General features: G+C 44.7%; 1 protein-coding gene across 1 annotated transcript in view; it reads left to right on the forward strand.

The window, feature by feature from the left end:
* The window catches only part of LOC124712020 (LIM domain kinase 1), a 163,686-nt gene that overhangs the window by 92,824 nt on the left and 55,130 nt on the right, over nucleotides 1–15,732 (forward strand). The window contains exon 7 of the mRNA XM_047242311.1: nucleotides 1,571–1,703. Coding sequence (XP_047098267.1) covers nucleotides 1,571–1,703 — 133 coding nt within the window. The remainder of the gene's footprint in view (nucleotides 1–1,570; nucleotides 1,704–15,732) is intronic.

Raw genomic sequence — 15,732 nt, forward strand, 5'->3', positions numbered from 1 at the left:
GACAAGAGAGAGCACTTCGAGCAGGACTAGTTTCTGGCCTGAAATACAAGATCAAATCATACACTGTGTGCAAGACAACAGTGGTATACAGACCGAATGGCTAGCAGTGTGTGTCCCACTCGCAGTAGTGCAAAGATGGACATGTTTCTTATGACTTGACAACATTGGGGCCATACTGTAAGTGAATGGAGGGATGTAGTTTTCATAGACAAACCTTGCTTCAATATTGCAGAATTATTATAATTGCACATTCACCTGAAGTGAAGACAGTAACCTATACAATTACAGGAATATGACAAAAAGAGGTATACTCTGTTCTGGTGTTATTTTGGGTGTGAGTAGGTTCCATATAGGAGAGCATCAGAGTTTCACATCCGTCACATAATTCATCAACATTCTTTCAAAAATCTGGCCTTTTCTGCATCATAGATTTTCTCAGATTGTGCAGACTAACTCGTAAGGGTATTTACTAGCACTTTGAGAAGTATTGATAAGAGGAGAGTATGAGCAATGTCTTGTGTGATCATTCGTAGTTCCTTTTTTTTTACAATAATGTCCTTTATATATTTGTTTTTTTGGATACTAAGTGATTGCTTTTCCAAATGCAGGTCATCTTTCCACTTTTTTAGCTATGTAGGGAAGTTTGTGAATCGTATTTCTGTTGTTTGTAAATTTTTCTGGCTAAAGGATCCATGATATATTGTCAAGCGAGGTGCCCGGTTGGTTGTTCCCAGAATTAGATAAGCAGACTTATTAGGTTGGTGCAAATGTTTATATTCAAATAGTGTTGGTGGCAGCTGTGTGAAGTAAGTAAAGGTGATAGAGGGGATAGTCTAATACCTGATGTATGTCATTTGTTCATATATCCAAAATGATTGAATTGTGTGTTGTATTATCCATATGTGGGCCACATCACAAGGTATGCTTTGAAATTTTTTGACTGTTAGAATGGTTGTAGATGTTAAAGAGCACATACAACTGTGTGCTGTTGAAGGACTTTGACTCCTGCCTTTGAGAAAATTTGTTCGTCAGTTCGTTTTAGAAACCTCTTTTTCTGCTGTTCCAAACACCATACTGTTCTCTTCCTCTATAATCTGCAGCACTGGCAACTTTACAGGAAACTGTTTGGTGGGTTGAACAAAGCCTGAGGTTTATTTCTGAATGAATTGAATACTTCATCAGTAAAGTTCACATTAACATTAACCTTAATGGCAGGGTAGAACTGGTTTACTGAGAATGATACCTGAACTGAGGTGCTCCTTTCTTTTAAGGAGTGTTCAGCTCTAAGATTAGTCTATAATAGATAACAAATTTAGTTCCTTACTAACGTCAACATACATTAACAAGTGGAAAATTTGTGCTGTGACGTCCTCAAACCTTGATGAATGCAAGCTGCAATGATTTATCATGTTTTATTAAATGTCACATTTGAAATGTCATTCCTCATGACGTACTGAACAGAGTGCGTTACCTGTAAGCTATCCTGTTTCATGTGTGAAATAGAACTGTAACTACTTCAGCACTGTTTCCCCAAATCTTTCATAATAAACAATCAAAATCATTATTGCAGGCTGGACATGAGCAGTGATTTGATGTCCCTTCACATTGGAGATAGAATATTGGAAGTAAATGGAACTCCAGTGAAGGACCAGCCAATTGAAAATATAGAAAACCTGATTCGTTATTCAGACACTGTGCTCCAGGTAATATGAAGAATATTTGCTGATTTCATTATCATTATTTTTTTAAAAAATAATTCAACATACTATGAAGTGGTGAAGATTAAACTGTGCCAATTATTTTAATCTCTCTCTCTCTCTCTCTCTCTCTCTCTCTCTCTCTCTCTCTCTCTCTCTCTCTCTCTCTGTGTGTGTGTGTGTGTGTGTGTGTGTGTGTGTGTGTGTGTGTGTGTGTGTGGGGTTGGGGGGGGGGTCGATTCTTACCATTCATCTAAAAAATAAATAAAAAAATAAAAAAAAAATTGGTTGCTTAATGTGAATGGGGAGAAGCATTTAGTGTGACATAAATTATTCTGTTTTTACAGCTACGTGTTAATACTTTTCTTACTGTGAGATATTGACATTTCTATTCATTTTCAAGCTGCAACAAGATATGTTAACATTACGTTCACAATCATGAATGGACTGCTAATCTTCTGCAGTACATGTAAGATACAGTAAACATTTATAGGTCATTGACAGCCTTCTGGTTAGTAAGTATGAAATTGTTCTACTAAACAGTGGCCGGAAAATCCATTCATATTATACCATTCTGAAACATTTAGTTTCAGAGAATTCATTGTTTTTATATTACGAGAAGGAAAGTTGCTACTCACTATATAGCGGAGATGCTGAGTCGCAGATAGGCATGACAAAAAGACTCTCACAATTATAGCTTTTGGCCATTAAGGGCTTCGTCAACAACACGCACGTACACGCGAACTACAACTCAAACACACGACTGCAGTCTCAGGCAACTGAAACCACACTGCGAGCAGCTGCACCAGTGCATGATGGGAGTGGTGACTGGGTGGGGTAACTAGGAGGTGGGAGCAGTGAGTGGGAGGGGTAGTATGGTAGGGGTGGCAGACAGCGAAGTGTTGCAGGTTAGACTGAGGGCAGGGGAGAGGTGGGGAGGGGGTGGGAAAGTAGTGCAAAAGAAGAGAAATAAAACGACTGGGTGTGGTGGTGGAATGACGGCTGTGTAATGCTGAAATGGGAACAAGGAAAGTTCCCAACTGTGCAGTTGAGAAAAGCTGGTGTTGGTGGGAAGGATCCATATGGCACAGGCTGTGAAGCAGTCATTGAAATGAAGGATATCATGTTTGACAGCATGTTCAGCAACAGGGTGGTCAATTTGTTTCTTGGCCACAGTTTGTCGGTGGCCATTCATGCAGACAGACAGCTTGTTGGTTATCATACCTACACACAATGCACCACAGTGGTTGTAACTTAGCTTGTAGACCACATAACTGGTTTCTCAAGTAGTCCTGCTTTTGATGGTACAGGTGATGTTAATGACCGGAACGGAGTAGGTGGTGGTGGGAGGATGTATGGGACAGGTCTTGCATCTAGGGCTGTTACAGAGGTATGAGCCATGAGGTAAGTGATTGGGAGTGGGGGTTGTGTAAGAATGGAAGAGTATGTTGTATAGGGTCAATGGACGGTGGAAAACACTGTGGGAGGGGTGGGAAGAATAGTGGGCATTTCTCATTTCAGGGCACGATGAGAGGTAATCGAAAACCTGGTGGAGAATGTAATTCAGTTGCTCCAGTCGTGGGTGGTACTAAGTTTTGAAGGGAATGCTCCTCTGTGGCCGGACAGTGGAACTTTGGGAGGTGGTGGGAGACTGGAAAGATAATGCATGGGAGAATTGTTTTTGTACTAGGTTGGGAGGATAATTACAGTTGGTGAAGGCTTCAGTGAGACCCTCGGTATGTTTAGAGAGGGACCACTCATCACCGCAGAGTGCATGACTGCGGGTGTGTGGCAGTGTGGAACGGACTTCTTGGTATGGAATGGGTGGCAGCTGTCAAAGTGGAGGTATTGCTGATGGTTTGTAGGTTCGATGTGCATGGAGGTAATGATGTAGCAATCTTTGAGGTGGAGTTCAACATCTAGGAAGGTGGCTTGTTGGGTTGAGTAGGACTAGGTGACGCAAATGGGGGAGAAGTTGTTTAGTTTCTGGAGGAATGTGGATAGGGTGCCCTCACTTCTCATTTTTGATCCATATAGCAAAATGTCATCAATGAATCTGAACCAGATGAGGTGTTTGGGATTCTGGGTTTTTAGGAAGGATTCCTCCAGATAGCCCTTTCCAGTAATCCAGCAGAATATCCAGTCACTACTCAAATCCTTAGGTCTATTCCAGAACCTCTCCCTGGAGTCCATATCTCTGCTCACCCCTATCACTACCTGCACTCCTACCTTCTACATGCTTCTTAAAGCCCATAAAACTAATCACCTAGTACACACCATTGTGGCCGGTTACTGTGCCCCCACTGAGAAAATCTCTGCTCTCGTAAACCAACACCTTGAACCTCTTACCCAGAGCCTACCCTCCTATATAAAAGATACCAACCACTTCCTCCACCGACTCAACAGTTCCTGTACCTTTACCACATTGTGCCTTGCTCGTCACTATTGATGGCACCTCCCTGTACACTAACATCCCTAATGCCCATGGCCTTAACATTACCTGTTTCAACGCCCAACGGATTTCAAACCAACCACCTCATTCCTAGTCGCCATGACCAACTATATCCTCACCCACAATCACTTCTCCTTTGAAGGCATTACATACACACAAATCCGGGGTAGAGCTATGGGCACTCACATGGCACCATCCTATACCAACCTATTCATGGGCCATCTAGAGGAATCCTTCCAACCCAAAATCCCAAACCCCTCACCTGGTTCAGATTCATTAATGACATCTTTGCTATCTGGATCAAAGGTGAAGACACACTTTCCACATTCCTCCAGAAACCTCAACTTCTCCTCCATTTGCTTTACCTGGTCCTACTCAACCCAACAAGCCAACTTCCCAGATGTTGACCTCCATCTCAGAGATGGCTACATCAATACCTCTGTTCATATCAAACGTACTAACCACCACCAATACCTCCACTTTGACAGCTGTCACCAGTTCCATACCAATTAGTCCCTTCCGTACAGACTAGCCACCTGCGGTCATCGAATCTCCAGTGACGAGCATTCCTCCTCGAAATACGAGGATCTCGCTGAAGCCTTCACTGACCGTAATTATCCTCCCAACAGTTTACTAAAACAAATCTCCTGTGCCGTATCTTTCCAGTCTCCCACCACTTCACAAAGTCCCACCATCTAACCACAGAGGAACATTCATCTCGTAACTCAGTACCACCCAGGACTGGAGCAACTGGATTACATTCTCCGCCAGGGTTTAGATTACCTCTCGTCGTGCTCTGCAATTAGAAATGTCCTGCCCCCTATGCTTTCCACCCTTCTCACCCCTCCCACAGTGGTTTTCCACCGTCCCCTGAACCTATACAGCATACTCGTCCATTCATACACAAGCCTTGCTCCCAATCCCTTACCTCATGGCTCATACTCCTGTAATAGACTTAGATGCAAGACCTGTCCCATACATCGTCCCACCACCACCTACTCCGGTCTGGTCACTAACATCACCTGTTCCATCAAAAGCAGGGATACCTGTGAAACCTGTTATGTGGTCTACAAGCTAATTTGCAACCACTGTGGTGCATTAATGTAGGCATGATAACAAACAAGCAGTCTGTCCACATGAATGGCCACCGACAAACTGTGGCCAAGAAACAAATTGACCACCCTGTTGCTGAACACGCTGCCAAACATGATACCTTTCATTTCAATTACTGCTTCACAGCCTGTGCCACATGGATCCTTCCCATCAATACCAGCTTTTCTGACTTGCGCAGGTGGGAACTTTCTCTGCAATATATCGTACATTTCCATAACCCTCCTGGCCTCAATCTTTGTTAGTCACTGCCCTCACCCATCCAGCCCCTTCCCTGTTCCCATTCCAGCACTACACAGCCGTCATTCCACCATCACACCCAGTCTTTTTATTTTTCTCCTTTTCCACTACTCCACCACCCTCTCCCCACATAACCCCTACGCTCAGTCTAACCTGCAGCACTTCACTGTCTGCCAACCCCACCATACTATCCCTCCCCCTCCCCCTCCCCACTCCAGCTTTCTCCTTACCCCCACCCAGTCACCAATCTCATCCTACACTGGTGCAGCTGCTCACAGTATGGTTTCAGTTGCCTGAGATTGCGGTCATTGCGTGCGTGCGTGTGTGAGTTGTTGACGAAGCCATTAGCGGCCGAAAGCTATAATTGTAAGAGTCTTTCTGTTGTGCCTATCTGCGGCTCATCATCTCCGCTATATGGTGAGTAGCAACTTTCCTTCTCATAATGTTGTGACATTCCATCCTGGATTTGCCATTGATTAATTCATTGTTTTTATTAGATAGAATTTATCTTCTTTATTGTTGTATGAGATTTCCTTTATCTGATATGATTTAAGCGTATATCATTCTTTCGAGAGGGTCCTCTTGTGTATGGATATCTTTAAATAAAGATGTATAAGGTAACACACTGAGAGGCAAGATACACGAAAGGGTTAGCAGTGATGAACAGAAGGAGAAAGAGAAATTACCATTTAGTTTGAATGGTTGAAAATTGTTATCTATCCTTAAAAATTTAGCTAAAGGCCATCTAGTAATGACACTTCATGTTCACAGTAACCTGCAGTTCTTTGTCCAGAGACTGGTAAAAAAGGAAGAATTGGAAAGAGTTATAATTTATCAAGTAATTTATTGCAGCAGTTGACTTCAGAAATTTACAGGAGAGGACCAAGTCTAGTCAATGATATCCATGAGAGAAGCTCCAAAGAAGGCAAAAAGTTGGCAAATGTTGTAATGGGTTTCTGATCACAGTGGTTTGAAAAGATTGAATAAACTAACAAAATAATAATAGTTATCATAAAACGAATAACAATAATTTTTGTTTGTGTAGTCCGTAGTCTGCTGAAAGCCTTAATGCTGTAGTGTACAAAATTTAAGCATAACCAAGAAACTACAACAAAATTTCAGAAAGAAGTGAAAAAGTAAAACAATGTTAAAAAGCTTGTGATTAGAACAGTTCTGAAACTGAAGATACATATTTTTAAAATGTAACAATGAAATGTAATATTTCTTCCACAACAAAGCATCACTTAATAGGGGAAATGGTTCTATCTGGTTGCCACATGTTTCATAGTGGCATCAGTGCTTGTTCTACACTGAGGTATTGTGTTAGACATCCTTTTGCCTCATGCATTGCAGCAACTTGACGTGGCATGTACTCAGCAAGCCAACAAACTTTTCCAGTCAATGATCTGTTCATTTGGACCAGAGGACCCAATCTACACACCATTATGGAGCCACCGCCAGTTTGCCCAGTGCCTTGTTGACAACTCAGGTCCATGGCTTAATTGGGTCCACACCACACTCAAACCCTAGCGTCAGCTCTTACCAACTGGAATTGGCGACTCATCTGACAAGGCAACGTTTTTCCAGGCCTTGTGTTCCAACAGATATGGTCACGAGACTAGGAGAGGTGCTGCATGTGATGTCATGCTGTTAGTGAAGGCATTCACATCACACTTCTGCTACCATAGTTAATTAATGCCAAATTTCACCACACAGTGATTTCTGTTGTTATTTACTGCAGCATTGCTTGGCTGTTAGTGTGCACAACCCGGTGCTAATGTCACTGACCTCGGTGGTTAAATGAAGGCTATCGGCCACTGTGTTGTCCATGGTGTGAGGTAATGCCTGAATTTGATATTCTCAGCACACTCTTGGCACTTTGGATCTTGGTATATTGATTTCCCTAACGATTTCCGAAATGGTATGTCCCATGCATCTAGCTCCAACTACCATTCCACATTCAAAGTCGGTTAGTACCAGTAAGGTAGCCATAATCCCATCGGAAACCTTTTCACGTGAATCACATAAGTATAAATGATGGCTCTGCCAGTGCACTGCCCCCTTTTATACCTTGTGTGCGCGATACTTCCGCCATCCGTTTATGTGCATGCCGCTATTCCATGAATTTGGTCACCTCAGTGTAAGCAGATTCAAAAGTTTTGATGGCAGTCAACCCCATTCTTGATAAAGCTCTGTGGATGTATTAACTGATGGGCCACTAGTTGTTTCCTAATTGGATATGATTTATTTATCCTTATTCAAACCTAGCACAAGCTGCTACATTTCATGTGGATTAAAAAAAGTCAGCAAAAGTTCAACGCTGAGTCATGTGATTCCGGCATTAATTGTGTAGAACTAAGATGTGTTGTGAGCCAAGCAAAGTTGTCATCAGCATAACGAGTAAGTCTCTGAGGTTCAATATGGTGGATTTAAAGAAAAGGGACCGAGGATAAAGTCCTGTGGAATATATGTACTAATTTCTACTAGTGGATAGTATATTTCTTACAGGCAAATTGTTATCTCCTACGTAAAGAAGAAGAGTGGAATATATGTACTAATTTCTACTAATGGATAGTATTTTTCTTACAGGCAAATTGTTATCTCCTACGTAAAGAAGAAGAAAGTATGTCTCACGTGGATTTGTTTATATTAAAGATTTTAATAAGATGTCAAAAGGTATTCAGTCAGTACTTTACATAGGCCACGTAACATTAGTGACATCTTTTCATTTTCTAAACCTATTAATGTTTGATAAAGTTTCCAGAACAGCTGCAGTCTGTTTACAAAGAAAACTTGCGTATCCGTAGTCATAAAGTTTGAATTAGAATGGTGAGAAAAAAGTTACATAATTAGTTTTGTATTTGTTTGCAGTACATGTTTTCAGTTCGGGTACGTAGTGACACCACAGTATGATAGCATGCAGCTTGAGGAACTGGAACAGAATGGTGCTTCCTGTAGATCAAGTGGAGGTGGGCTGTGGCATTTTGTTCTGGCGCCCGTCTGTTGACCATCTCGGTATGGGTGTTGGTGGGTGGGGGTGGGGGGTGTACTGCCTTGTTGTAGGTGCCTTCGGCACTGGATGCTGGGTGGAAGGGTTTGCGTGCCTCAGTGATGGTGAGGACTATGCTGATGGTAGCATAGCTACTGACAGGGCCACTCCATCCGGACAGGCCTCAGCAGAGGGGCCTGACAGAGTGTGTCCCACAACTTTGGCAAGGCAGGGTTGTTTCCTATCACCAGGGAACTCTGCCAGCAGTGGATGGTTACGGGCATGGTGAGCCCAGGTTTCCTGAGCTGGAGACATGCAGCACCACCAGATCTTTTCCCCCATACACTCTGGGCATACTTCAGGGACCATCATTAGGTGTGGCAGTGGAATGTAGTAATTTTTGGAGAATGTGGGCCTTGGCGTCACTGCCTGCATCATGAGGGAGGTAAACACCTCAAAAGAAAGAAAGATACACTGCTTGCTGATGGAGAGAATGGCTGGTAAGGTAAAACAGTCTCTCGTGGGAAACTTCTGGGGTGCCTATTGCCATCCAATCGTATAAGGCTTTCTCAGGGTCTACATTTGTTTCTGTAGTGGCTCGTGGGATCTCTATGGAGCAGCTTAACTCAAATCTATTCCTGATGGGACTGGTGTACTGTCAGGCAGTACCTACACCCATCCAATAGAGAGAGCTTGGGTGGTCTGTTCACTTGAAAAGAACTCGCAGAATTACTGTAACTGCATACTAATCTGTCGTAACACTTTCATCATAAACAAGAGAGCAGAGGGAACACTTGCAAAGATCTCCCTTTCCTATTTCCACATTGGGTTGGAGGGTATTCCTGAGTCCGCAAACAGTGTTTAACAAATTTTGTAATGAAACACTTCCAGTTGAAACTTAAGCTTCCGGGATGCAAGATCTTAGGTGGCCAGCCTGTTCTGGCTAAATTGCATAATGCCATTAACTTTGGAAAGGTGTGGTTACCTGCTCTGTTGTAATGGAGATATACCTGAGGAATTACATGGAGAATGGGTGTCACGGAAGTGCAGAACTATATGAGGGTCAGTGGCACATGAGGAAAAACATCATTTATTTTAATATTCAACATTCTGGAATTACCTGGATGTATTCTTGCAGGCTATATCTGGCTTAAGGTTCCTCTGTTTGTTCCAGCCCAATGTAATGTTTTAAAAGCCAAAGATTGTCATACTGCAATGGCATGTAACAGGAGGGTTACAAGTGGAAATTCTGGAGGCCCAGTGCATAAATTTTGTGATTCTTGTACACTACCTCTGAAATGTATAAATTGCTCCAGGGAACACTGATTGTTGAACAGGAAGTGTGGATTACTGACATGGAGCTGAAAGTTAAGACACACATACTGAAAAGTGAAACTAAAAAAGCTTTCAGAGTTGTGCAACCTCCAGTGTTCGCCATCTCTTTTGCATTGGCCCTTAAGGAGCTAGGAGTGATGCCTCCACACAAACACAGACAACAGATTCAAGTAAGAGTACGTGCACGTTTCAGTGTACCTGTGGGGGAAAAGCTTAACTTGATCATGATACCTTTTGGAGATTGTCAACAGTGGACTTGAAATCTCAGTCACACACTGCTGCACATCATCAGAGTGCCAGTCCCTCTACCCCCGTGCAACCATCACCTCCCATAAGTAAGGAAAAGTTACACAAAAAGTCATTTGAAATTGAAGACAGTGGTTGCTTAGCTACCTGATTGATGAACACTCTCCCTTTCTGGTGTGTTGTCAAGGATATTGATATCCACATGGAGGAACTGGGGAGCTGGATATTGTCTAATGTTCACCCTGACGTCTCAGGTGAGTCAAGTCACTGCATCAGGGGATAGGGGGAGGAGGAGGAGGCGGTCAATTTTGCTAATCAATGGCTCTCACAGGAAAGTCTACATTGCAGTGGAATGTAAATGGATACTGATCACATTTGGAAGAATTGCAGGTCCTGGCACGGGAAAACCATTCTGCATCTGCTTACAAAAAATTCATGTAAAGTTACTGACACACTTGCATTAAAGGACTACCACTCCTACAGGAATAACAGTCCTGTTGGAGATGGAGCTAAGGGTGGCGTGGCTGTTTTCATAGATGACATATTCAACTCTTCTCCTGCCCCTCTTTCCATGGCCACACAAGCAGTTGCCGTGGAAGTTCCCACATAAATATCACTGTGTGTTCTTTGTATCTTCTACCTCACAAACTGTTGGGTGCAGATGCGCTGACAGATCTCTTCTGTACACTCTCCCACCCATTCCTCATGTGGGTGACATTAATGCACACAGTGTGCTGTGGGCCTTAGTTACCGTATTTCCCATGTGTCGTATTATTGAGTGCCTCATCCATTTAAAGTGTGTGTGCCTTTTGAACTCTGGTCAGATGACACACTTTTCTAAAACTACTACATCATCTTCCTTGATTGACCTTTGCTTTTGCTCTACAGCTCTTGCAGACACAGTGACCACACTCTGGTGTGAATCCATCGGCTGACTTGGGCAGTAATAGATGGATGCTTTTAGATACAGTCAACAGGGTGTAATTGAACAACAGGAATATGCCCAGGAGGTGGTGGACCCATCACCCGTGTGATCCACTGAGCTGCTGCTGATTCCATTGCCCATTCTAGCAGCCACTTCATACTAAGCCCTGTCCCTGGTGGAATGATGAATGTTGCTTGGCAGTCAGCTGGATGTGCTGCTTTGTGGAAATTCAAACATGTCAGACTATGGGAAATCTTCGTACCTTCAGGTTTGTGAGAATCCAAGCAAGGCAAGTGGTAAACGAATTGGACTCCAGGAAATTTTGGAAACAACGAGGCATATTACAGGCAAAGGCGGTACACCTCCCCTTATGGCCTTGTTGGGAAATGGTCTTGCTGGCATGTTTAAAGACATGATTCTGGTCTTAGCTGAACACTCCTTTACTGACACTGCATCATCCAGACAAATTCCTTAGTTCCAGATGGTCCATAAGACTTTGGAGGCTCCATGTAATGAAGTGATCTATAATCATCTGTGCACCATGTGGGCATCAGCTCTGTCCACAGCCAGAGACTGTGGTTCAGGACCAGGTCAGATTCATTATGCCATGCTCCGTTATCTGTTTCTACAGCCAAAGACAAGATTTTATCTTTTGTTTGTCAAATTTGATTTGATGGAAGTACCCCGCCACTTGGAAGGAGGAAGTATCAATTTCATTACGAAACCAGGCAAGGATCATGCCAAACCTAACAGTTACTGGAGTGTAGCTGTTACCAGTTCCATGGGTAAAACTGAAGAGCATATTGTCAACCACCACCACCACCACCTCCTCCTCTGGCTCCTCAAATCACGAGTTCGCCATAGCTGCTTCCAGTGTGGTTTCAGATGGTACTGTTCCACCCTTGACATATTACTTCTATTTGAGATGGTGATACAGGAGTTCTCCTTACACTATAACTTTTGGTCAGTGTGTTTTTTGAACTTGAAGAGGTGTAAAACACCACTTGGAGGTAAAAAGATTGTTCGCCATCTTCATGAATGGGGACTGTGGATGTCAGCTGCTTCTTATCCAATCCTTACATGGGGACTGGTGCTTTTGAGGTCTGACTGCTGTGTTCAAGAGAATGAGGTCCCTAGTGCACTATACTTTGTGTGATGCCATTTTCACTTACTATCAGTGGAATCCCCCCCCCCCCCCCTCCCCCTATGCAGGAGCACTGTCAAGTTTTTTTTTTGTGACTTCACAATCTTCTCCTATTACTTGGATTTTACACTGATGTAGCAGGTACAGTTGACCATTAGGAGGCTGGAAATTTAGGCCAATAAAACTGGTTTTAGGCTCTCACCAGAGTGGATTACTTGTTAATTTTAACCATGCTCGTCAAAGCTTTAACCAATCAGAGCTGATGATGGGGAACAATATTTTAAATTTTCTGGACAAACTGCACTTTCTGGCTTTAAAATTTGACATAAAGTTACCCTGGTTCACCCCCTGCGGGTCTGGGGATTAAAATAGGCCTGAAAGGTATTCCTGCCTGTCACAGAGGTGACTAAAAGGAGTCTCACATGTTTCGGCCTTTGTGTTGGTTGCCTGTCGGGTTTGGCCTCCATCTTTTTAAATTTTCCCGAAGAGCGAGCCAATTGGGGAAGGGTGCCTTACATGGTGCATCGTGTCCATTGTGCATTGAGATCTTTAGCCAACTTTCTCATTGTTGCATTGCGGTCCCGCTCAATCTCCATCTCTTGGGCAAGGACACCTTCCTGGGTGCGTTTTCCACCATGCACTATGCAGTGTCACTTTCTGCGCTGACGATGACCATGGACTTCTTAGCACCTCCTATCCAGTACGGTAACCAGTCCATTATGGTGGGGCCCCCATGTACCCTGTTGGTTGTAGCCCCCAGACAACACAGGGAATGCATGTGCCGTTAACTCCCCACGTATGCCATGGAGTAGATGCCCGTCTCCCTGGGGCATCGGGACTCCCGGCAATGGCCATCCTGCCAGGTGGCCCTTGCTGAGGCTGGGTGGTGCCCTGGTCGGAGTGGGTGGCATCAGGGCGGATGACGCACCATGAAGCGTAGTACGTCATCATTTGCTGGTGGTCTGCCGCCAGCAGTCTCTAAGCAGGCGAAGCCTAGCTACAGTGCTAAGAAATACGACCCCAAATCGTTCCCCTCCCTGGCCACACCATGGGAGGCATGCCAGGCTAAGGATGGCAGTGAAGCTTATTCGCCCTGGTACCTTGTATGTACAAGACTAGATGGGGAATCTTCCATGTCCATGAAGCCTCAGATTTTTGTGGATCATTTGGAGGACAAGCTTGGGGAGGTGGAGGGCTTGTCCAAAATGCGCTCTGGGTCAGTCTTGATAAAAACAGCATGCACTGTCCATTCACAGGCATTACTCGCTTGTGACAAGTTGGAGGATTTATGTTACCATCATGCCCCATAAGAGCGTAAATATGGTCCAGGGTATTATATTCCACAGGGACCTTCCTTTGCAGTCTGACGACGAGCTGCATGTCAATTTAGACCAGCGAGATGTTCATTTCGTCTGGCGCGTCCATCGGGGTCAGGGGGATAATCAGGTTGCCACCGGTGCCTTCATCTTGGCCTTTGAGGGTGACACTTTGCTCGAGAAGGTCAAGGTGATGGTCTACCATTGTGACGTCAAGCCATATATCCCTCCCCCATTGCGGTGCTTTAAGTGCTGGAAGTTTGGCTATATGTCTTCCCGCTGTACTTCCAGCGTCACATGTCGAGATTGTGGACGTCTATCACATCCCAATACTCCATGTGCCTCACCTCCCATCCATGTCATCTGTGGACAGCATCATTTACATTGCTTGCCAGACTGCAGGATTTTACAGAAAGAGCGGAAAATCGTGGAATATAAAACCCTGGACCGACTGACCTACACTGAGGCTAAGAGGAAATTTGAGTGCCTACATCCTGCGGCTATGACCACCTCTTGCACCGCTGCTACGAGAACAGTTGTCTCGCCAATCAGTTCCTTGCATTCCTGTCACCTCTCAGAACCAGAAGACTACACCTGCCCACTTGATGGTGGGGGCACTTCCCTCCCTGTTGCTCCCGCACCATCTACTTTGGAGCAACACCCCCCCCCCCCCCCCTCCCCCCAACCATCGGGGATATCAGTCCCCACTTCTGAGCCGGAGAAGCGTAAGTCTTCTTTGGCTCCTCTCGCTAGGAAGAGGTCCCTTGGGTTACTTACTCCCTTCCCAGATTCCTGCTAGTGGGAAAGATGACAACCACCAGTGGCTGAAGAGCCCAAAAGCAGCACGTTGTAGGGCTTCACGCTCATCCTCAGTCGTGGAGACTGAATCAGTGAAGTCCTCCCAGCCAGGGAAACCCAAGGAGCAGCGAGAGAAATCCAAAAAGAATGTCCCCAAGACCAAGTGAATTGCAGTGGCACCCACACCACTGCTACCTACAAGCTCTGTGTCTGTGGATGAGGTGGAGATTCTAGCGTCTGCCGAGGATCTAGACCTCGCTGGACCCTCAGACACAATGGCTATAGACTGTTGAGGCAAAAAGTCGGTGGCAGCAGGTGACCCTGAGGCGTAAACTGCCTCATTGAATGTTCCATGCGTTCCCAGTGTCATGATGAAGTCATCCTTCAGTGGAATTGCGGCAGTTTTTTCCACTTCCTGGCTGAGCTACGGCAACTGTTAAGCTTTACATGTGCTTTCTGAATTGCCCTCCAGGAAACCCGGTTCCCGGCAATGCGGACCCCTGCCCTCCGCGGCTATAAGGGATACTACAGGAACTGTAGTGACTATAATAGTGTGTCAGGTGGAGTTTGTGTTTATGTCCTAAACTCAGCCCCTTCAAACCCCCCTTGAAGCTGTGGCTGTCAGAATAAGAACGACACAGGAAATAACTGTCTGCAATGTATATCTTCCTCCAGATGGTGCAGTATCCCTGAATGTATTAACTGCACTGATTGACCAGCTCTCTATACCTTTCCTACTTCTGGGAGATTTTAATGCCCATAACCCCTTGTGGGGTGGCATCGTGCTTACTGGCCGAGGCAGAGATGTCGAAAATTTATTGTCGCAGTTTGACCTCTGCCTCTTAAAATACTGGGGCCGCCACACATTTCGGTGTGGCTCATGGTAGTTACTCGGCCATTGATTTATCAGTTTGCAGCCCAGGACTTCTCCCATCTATTCACTGGAGAGCACATGATGACCTGTGTGGTAGTGACCACTTCCCCATCTTCCTGTCACTGCCCCGGCATCAGGCCCATGGACACCTGCCCAGATGGGCTTTAAACAAGGAGGACTGAGAAACTTTCACCTCTGCTGTTACCGTTGAATCTCCCCCACATGGTAACATCGATGTGATGGTTGAGCAGGTGACTACAAGAGTCGTTTCTGTGGCAGAAAATATGATCTCTCACTCTTTAGGGTGCCCCGGCGAAAGGCAGTCCCTTGGTGGTTGCTGGAAGTTGCTAAAGCAATTAAGGAGTATCGGCGAGCCCAACAGCGGCATAAGCGGCACTTTTCCCTGGAGCACCTCATAGTCTTTAAATGGCTCCGTGTCCGCGTTCGCCAACTTACCAAACGACGGAAACAGGAGTGTTGGGAGAGATACGTCTTGACCATTGGGTGTCATACGTTACCTTCCCAAGTCTGAACAAAGATAAAATGTGTTTTCGGGTACCAGACCCCAACAGGTGTTTCTGGTGTTAACATAAATGGCATGTTATC

This window comes from Schistocerca piceifrons, chromosome 8, assembly GCF_021461385.2.
Source record: "Schistocerca piceifrons isolate TAMUIC-IGC-003096 chromosome 8, iqSchPice1.1, whole genome shotgun sequence".
NCBI lineage: Eukaryota > Metazoa > Arthropoda > Insecta > Orthoptera > Acrididae > Schistocerca > Schistocerca piceifrons.